The sequence below is a fragment of the Dysidea avara genome, chromosome 4 (assembly GCF_963678975.1).
Source record: "Dysidea avara chromosome 4, odDysAvar1.4, whole genome shotgun sequence".
Classification (NCBI taxonomy): domain Eukaryota; kingdom Metazoa; phylum Porifera; class Demospongiae; order Dictyoceratida; family Dysideidae; genus Dysidea; species Dysidea avara.
In genome coordinates, this window is record NC_089275.1 from 7,261,016 (window position 1) to 7,269,063 (window position 8,048).

At 37.9% G+C, this 8,048-nt stretch overlaps 1 protein-coding gene across 1 annotated transcript; it reads left to right on the forward strand.

The window, feature by feature from the left end:
- The first annotated feature begins 1,402 nt into the window (after positions 1–1,402).
- On the forward strand, positions 1,403–6,808 carry LOC136253347 (uncharacterized). The gene is made up of 7 exons (XM_066046002.1): positions 1,403–1,719; positions 1,993–2,415; positions 4,272–4,418; positions 4,477–5,219; positions 5,613–5,715; positions 5,760–6,077; positions 6,488–6,808. The coding sequence occupies exons 1-6, from the start codon at positions 1,489–1,491 to the stop codon at positions 5,859–5,861; spliced, it is 1,749 nt and encodes a 582-aa protein (XP_065902074.1). The 5' UTR covers positions 1,403–1,488; the 3' UTR covers positions 5,862–6,077; positions 6,488–6,808.
- Positions 6,809–8,048: the final 1,240 nt, after the last annotated feature.

Genomic DNA, 8,048 nt, shown 5'->3' on the forward strand with positions numbered 1-8,048 from the left:
GTGTGTAAGTTTTAGCTAGTTAGATGCACAAACAGCACCTTTTAATGTTACTGCCTAAGGGCACATTTTGTGTATGCAACTATGCATCATTTTCGTCCAAACATGTCTAGGGGAAGCACCCAGGTATTCCCCTTAAGACATTCTTCAAAAAAAATCCTGGCTACGCCCCTGCTGTTAGCTAATCTCCTTTGCACAATCTGAAAAGCATGGGTGTGGTACTGGGCGTTATATAGAATTACACGTACGTTAAAGTCCTCACGAACAGGCGCACTGATTATACGGTTGTGCCTTCGTTCACAGGCGGATCTATCCCCGATTAGTTTATGTCTCTAGGCGTCGTAGTTTCATCAAACATTTATTTTATTAGTTATGACGTAATTTTAACCGCATTTCATATTACTTGGTTTTATCCTAGGACCACGTCACATACAACCAAGTACATACACCAACGTTGCAACCTACCCATTGGGCAAGTATAAACAGTGCCATAGGAAACACTCAGAACAGTGTGCGTGTACCTGTGGAAATGATACATATGCATACGTACACAGGCAAGGGAGTTTAACTGGCATCAGAAAACCACAACCTACACAAAAAACCAAGTTAAGTTAGCTATATTGAAAGTAACTATATATTGTAGGTGTGATGTGTCTCTGAAGATGACTCAGCAGTGAAGTGAGGCTATACAGAATAAGGGATATGGTGAAGGCACAATTAGCAATTGATCCCAATCAAGCCAATATGGCACAACAGACTGTTGTAACTAGAGGCCACTGGTAATGTACCTGTATATCAGCGGTGTGTCATTGGCACAGTGATCACAGTCTATAATATTATGCATACAGCCATGCACAACATACAGGAGATAGTTACACATTGTTGTATATGCAGCACTGCATCGGCTTCTTGTTTAGCTATTACAGACTCACAGCAGACTAGTAGTTAAGCCAAGTGGAAAATAATTCCAGCTGCCAGCAAGCCAGTAGTCTCGCGTGGCCAGACCGCTTTTTTCCGTATATTGGGTGGGGAAAAAGGGTCTGGTGCAACTCCAATAGCAGTTTACTTCTGAGCCGGCTCGTCCCCAGACGCTGGGGACGCTAATTGGATAACTTTGGCCGCAAAGGAGGTGCGAATGACGTGTAGCCTATTGCCAATGGTGACGTTACAATAGTTATTTGCGCGCGCCTAGTTTCTCTCCAGCAGCTTCTTTTACTGAATACGAGTTGGCTGAACGCTATGGTTGCGCTGAGGATACGGGAGGATGAGTTCGCTAGAGGTTCGGATACAAGTAAAATGTGTATATTTCATTTCATTGTTTTCCAGGGCCCGTCATCGTCGTCTGGAAGACACTGTTGTCTTTGTTGCTGTGACCTAGCTACGTGCAAAGGGAAGAATCATCGTAAACGACTGGGGTCTTGTGAAAATGAGCTAGTAAAGAAGCTCCAGGAATGCCTTCTACAATTCTGCAACCGTGACATTCAGAGTTTAATGACGATTCAATTCTTTGTTATGAGTGCATACATGCAGACATTGAATAAACTAGTTCAGGCTGATAAAGAAGTCATGCATTTTAAACAGATAGTGTTGAGATACTTACAAAGATTTACTAATGACAACATCTCTTGTAAACGTCCACAACCATCAGAACCACACACTCCTCAGCTGGCTAAAAGACGTAAACCTCAACCAAAAAGAGTACTTCATTCACCATCAGTTTCGGTATGTAATAAATGTATCTTACAATGGTATAGTTTCTGGTTGCTTGATGCATTCTATTGACCAATCATCAATCAGTGTCAGACTAGACATACTTAAATATAGAATCACATGAAGTTTACTATTTGGTACGTGCATTTCTTAGCACACCACAGTATAGCTAAGTGCTTTAATCAACTGATTTTCAATGCAAGTATATACATGTATTTAATATGCTTGTGAGACACACATTTGTTATGCTAGTATAGGGGGTAAGTATGTTCATATGTTTTATAGGTAATCATTGGAGACAAACGTTATAATTTGACTCCTAACAGAATTACTGCAGTGAAACGTATTACTTGGAGGAATTACACTGCTTTTAGCAAAACAATTGTGAAGTTACATAGTGGAAAAATCATAAAGTCATTGAGTTGTATCATAAAAAGTGAATTCAATAGTATATGCTCTGACCAGCACGAATCAATTCTAAGAGGTACTCCTGAAGCTATCAAAACATTTTCATGGAGTAAAATGTGGGATGAGATGCAGCAACATTTACCAACATTCGTATCACTTTTAACTGCCATCACTCCAGGGAACAACCAGCATCTAGTCTGTACCATTATTTCCATGCTCTTGAAAAAGAGGCATCAAAGAATGGGGTTACTGCAAAAGGTTACGTCTTCTTTGTTCTATGCAAATGGAGTACACAAGCAGGTAATATACAACATAAGCATGCTTTAAATTTTGGTTAGTTTCAGAATCATGTATGCAATTTTCAGCATTAATTTTGACAAGAGTTTTTACTGTCAAGTTTCTGTGGAGTATGTACTGGAAGTGGGAAAGTAGACTGTGGAATGTTAACAATAGACCTTTGGTAATCCATAGGACCATGTGACTTCAAGCTTGTATGAGTTATTCTCAAAGTAGAGATCAGGGTTTTACTAACCTACATACCATAAACTGAATCTCTTAACTTGCTTTCTCCTACTAAGCACTATGCTAGTGGAGGTTGGATTGGGTGGGTAAACACAACTGAGCTGCTTTCACTATTGTGCAGGCCTGCCTAACTGGTTCTATGCCCTACTCAGTTATTGCATTATTTGTTGTTTGTTGACACCTTCCCATGGGTCTAATGCATAGCATGCATATTTGTACCCCTAGCAACTAGTTAACAACCATCACCCTATAACTACAAATACCCAAGTTAAACTTCAGTTAAACTTGTACAACTTAATTTCTATATGGTGACTATTGTATAGTCACGGAAATCCATAATATGTGATTGGGGATATGAAAACAGGGCATGCATGTGGGCACTCAACTTTGCCTACTTTACAAACCTACATGATTCATAACTTATGTTATGATCATACAAGTTTCCGTTCTTATTAAATGGCTAGCTAAATGGAATTTTAATGCAAGTTACATAATGCAGATAATGTATTCAAGTAATAAAGTATGACCTGTTATATACCACTTTAGCGTGGGCGTTCAAAGGCGCCGCTCGGTGTTTAACTCGCATATGTCCCGGGCAATATCATGGGAAAGCGGTTTGCCAATGACTTTGATACCCAGCCAGTTCAAAGAATCGATGCGCTTTGACTCGTTATATTGAACGACATAGAGCTTTGTATTGTGGGACTCGGTTTTGTAGAGGTTGCTAAGCTTAGTACATAGGCTAAGATAGAGTAGTTGGTTGTTACTAAAGGATAATGAAGGCACAAAATAATTGTTTGGGCGATTGTGGATGCGTATTTCTACCCATGCACCGCATATCAGTCTTTGAACAGACCATGGAACAGCAAAGCTACTACTGCTACGTTGAAATAGGTTAGTAACTTACAGTTCTAAGTACTTAACTTAATATAATAACTTACTTACTGTCCCAATAGTGAAGTTAGTTGGCTTAACTTAGTACAAAAATGATAACAATATAAACTCCATCCCACAATCGCAAGTTTTCTAACATTGTGTGTTGAAGCATAGTAACGTATTAATGACGTTTTAACGTATGGACAACGTTTTGATGGCTATTAGTCCACGCTATTAAAACCACAATCGATCTTCAGATGCTACTGTATAAAACAAATGGGATGAGTTCTCATTAGTTCTTTCACCTATTAGGTGAGTACGCCCCAAGTGATATATATCACTTGTACCATGGCTGCTTGGGATTTTGCTGACATATACACCCGCAGCCCTCGGGCCTGCGGCCCTCGGGCTTTGGGTGTATATATCAGCAAAATCCCTCGCAGCCATGGTATAACTATTACATGTATAATTCGTGTTCACATGTCCAGTTTTCGTGGGTTCAGTCCTAATCACTATTAGCTATATATATTTTAATGGAATTTGAAAATGCTTGATTAAAGAAACTCGTACACATTTTACATGCTAAATTAGTCTTAGAAAAAGTAAAATTCAGTCAGTCTAGTGAATAGACACCACCCTGGTTTCTCTGTAGTGAATAATAATGAAAACTGGCTGAAGCGGTGAAAATTAAAAACTTGGTGTATTTTAATAATATTGTTACAGTATCATACACTTCAATTCCTGCCCTCTTGTTGTAGATATATAACTGCTTACATCCTTTGATGCTGTGTCAGTCACACAGAGGTACTCTTTATATGATTGATAGTCTTGTGAAGGATTTTGATAGTCTACCAAAGTTGTGGAGGAACAATTTAATAGATTGTATACAGATAGAAGAATCACAGGTCTGTATAACACAAATACCTATCAAATTTGTAGTACTGTAAATATTATCTCATGTAGGATCCGAATCAGTATAATCATTTAGTTGGTTATTCTTCAGAAAGTGACAGTCCTGATTCACCATCTTTTAGTCCATTCAGTACTACTGGTATATCCACACCAAGTACAAGTCAAATTAGTCTATTGTTTGATGAAGACAGGAATGAAGAAAGTTTTAATGAAGAAGAGAGTTCGGATGAGCAAAATGATATGGTATCTGACACTGTACATACTGATCCGTCTCAACTACCTACTGTGGAAGAACTCTCTGCTGCAATCAAGGAATTATCTGACACACTAGTTAACATTTCTGCTAATGCCCCTTTTGAACCAAGTGCTAATGAATTGCCAACTATGAGTGAGTTGTCCACTACAATACAAGAGTTATCCTCTACAGTCCTACAAATGTCAACTAGCAACTTATCTACTTCTGATGTTCCTGTAACACAAGTCATTCAATCTTCCATGGTTGATGCTCAACCTGAATTTGCTCAGCCCACATCTTCATCAGAAACCACTAATTGGTGTGGTTTTAAACTAGTTGGAGATAATATTGATAAGAATTTCCGTAGATCTTTCCATCGCCATGATAAGAAGACCATTTCCATGCATGCGTTTCATTTCTATGCGGTAAAGGATCGTGTAGATCTGTCATCATTATCAGACTTTAAACCTACTCCTGCTACTGTTGATGTATCCAAACTGTTGATCAATAAAGCTGATGTAAATCAATTGAATAAAGAAGTCATCGTGCTTTTGTCTAGGTAGGTTACGTGAACACAAGAAAACTAGTCACTAGAACTAATTTTATTCCATAATAAGTAAATGGTTGCCTTAGGCAGATCGATTACCATATTTGCTTGGTTAAACACAGCACCTTTAATAGTACTGTAGCCGCACTTGAGTAGTGCACAGATTGATTTTGAAAATAACATAATTTTTTTAGCATCAAGCAGTGGTCAAATTCAAAATTTAATACTCACTGCATCAATTTTTGGAACTAAGGTAATAAATGCTGCAGTGTTTAACCAAGTAAATACAGTACTCACTTCATTATAAATTCAAGTTGGTAGAGAGGTGGCCTTTCTATGCTGTTGGCTGCTTAGACAGGCTCCACTGGATAGAAAACTTAATATTTATACATCCCCTGTATATAGAATCTTAGTCAAACATTTCAAGATTTACTCAAGTCAAGCTAAAGATCTGGAATGGCACATACACAGCAAATACTCAAGGGAAATGTCTCAAGAGTCAGAAGTGGTATGCAATTTTGTAGCTAGCACAGATTTTTATTTCTGTAATAGGTGCCCCTTGGAGTACTGCAATGGAATGAGAATAAGCTTGATGAAATGTGCGACATCATGGGAAAACTGCATGATTATGTTCCAGCTAGAGATGTGAAATAGTGGTACGATTTGTTTGAGGATGGCCATGCTATTGAGATAGATGAGGAAATGTTCCATCAGATATTGTTTGGGGGTGATCAGCTAACAGTAGCATGAGCCAGAGGAAGTGTAGCCATACGATCAGATCATCATTCCAATATATGCTCAAGGAGAGATCGTTTAGAGGGACTTTTGCCAGTGTGTGAAGATTGGCATGCAAAACAATGCATTCTTAAGGTAATGATGTTTTATGTGTATTAATTCAATTATCATCAGAGTCAATTATTACTGCCTGACATAGGCCATTTATCAGGCAAATATCATGTATGGCCGACCATAATGGAACCTGCCTGACAAAATGTCAGATCAAAATAGAAGAAAGTTGTAGAGTTTTTATAGTGAAGTATTGTCAATAATAGCAAACACAATTTGACAACAATGATTGTAGTATTATTTTAGGTTGAGTCATTCTATTCTGTCAATGTATTGTAAAGATTTCCCTATTATGACAAATTGTGTAAAACAGTAGCATATCAATGTCAGGTAAATGCTTTAGGTTGCCTGACATTTTCACTGGGATTTGAAAAAAATTATAATTGTCTCTGATTATCATACACTGTATTACATTTGTACCTTGGTTTTCATAGGCCATTTGGAAGCACTTCTACAAGAAAACTTCATCAGCTGAAAAGGGAACTTTAGCCCAGTTGAAGGTATTGTTAAATTGTGGAGCATCGCTTGACCCTGAAGCCAATATGAAAGGGTGTGAGGACTTCCTGACCATTATACTACATGCTCATGTTACTTCTGCTGCAAAAATGATATTGGCTAAACAGAAGTATGATGATGTGATGGATTTGGCTAAAGCCATATTAGAAAATTACACTTTCTATGACCCATCAAAATAATTCCCAGGGATGACAAGATACACCTATATGCTACCCAACTGATCACACTTCTGCTGTTCTGGCATGCATTTAATGATGCAGTCAGTGAAGGTGATGGTGACCGTGTGATTGACTACTGGAAGTTTTTGTTAGTCATATTTCGAGTCAAAGGCCACCGGAATTATTGCAAAGAAGTAATAACAATGTTATCACAATATCACTGCCTTCTATCTGAACGCAAAGCAACACAGCTTTAGTGGAGTAGATTTATAAACACTAAAGGTAGAAGTGGTACTAATATATCTTGTGATCTACATTTAGAACATTTGAATAAGCGGCTAAAGGGACTCATCCGTGGTTTACATTCCAATGCAATCACCAAACTGGGCAACTCTCTATATCCAAGTAATGCTATCAGTCGTGCAGCTCAGTCAATTGGTGTGCTACATTATATTTGTGATAACTTTGAGGAGCAAAATGACATTGAAGGAGAGGCCAATAAGCACAACCCACCTAACTTCATGAAAGATGTTGAGATCGTGGAAGAGGTATTAATAGAAATGGAAGTTTTCGATGTTAAAGCCAAACGCAAACATCGGTCATTCCCAAATTTCAATGTAATTTTACAGCAATGTCCTTCAAATCACTTGAAGATATGGATACAAGACAGGATTAAAACATACCAAATGTAAACAATTAAATATGCACACAGAAAATATGAATTATTGTTACATCAATCCAGGACATTTTTCACAGTCACAAGACAAAGCACATATGTCACAGCATGCACATTTTTTAGCCTCTTCATGTTCATACATAATAAAAGATTCAAATAGTTTTTTTGTCTACTACTATCTTTGTTCTCACTGTGAGATTTCATCTTCTGTTGAACATTATAACCTTTGCTTGTAATTAAAACTGTATAAGAACTCTTCCCATCCCTGCCAGCTCTTCCAATCTCTTGAAGATATTGTTCCACATCACTTGGAACTCCCCAATGGTATATTTGATGTATATCAGGAATATCTATTCCCATGCTGAATGCTGTTGTAGCAATCAGCACATGAAGAATTGATTTATCACTTCTGAATATCTGCATGACCAATTCTTTCATTGATGACTTAGATGCTCTGGTATACATAGTAACCAATCGATACTCTCAGAGATTGGGATACCCTGGTGGTTCAGTCTTAGCCCTTCCCAGCTTTTTAATGATAGCATCATACAGCTTAGGACAGTCTTGACAACTCCGACAAAACACCACAGTTTTGGGATAAGAAAGCCTGTCCTTTTCTAATCCTTCACTAATGATGTCGACTAC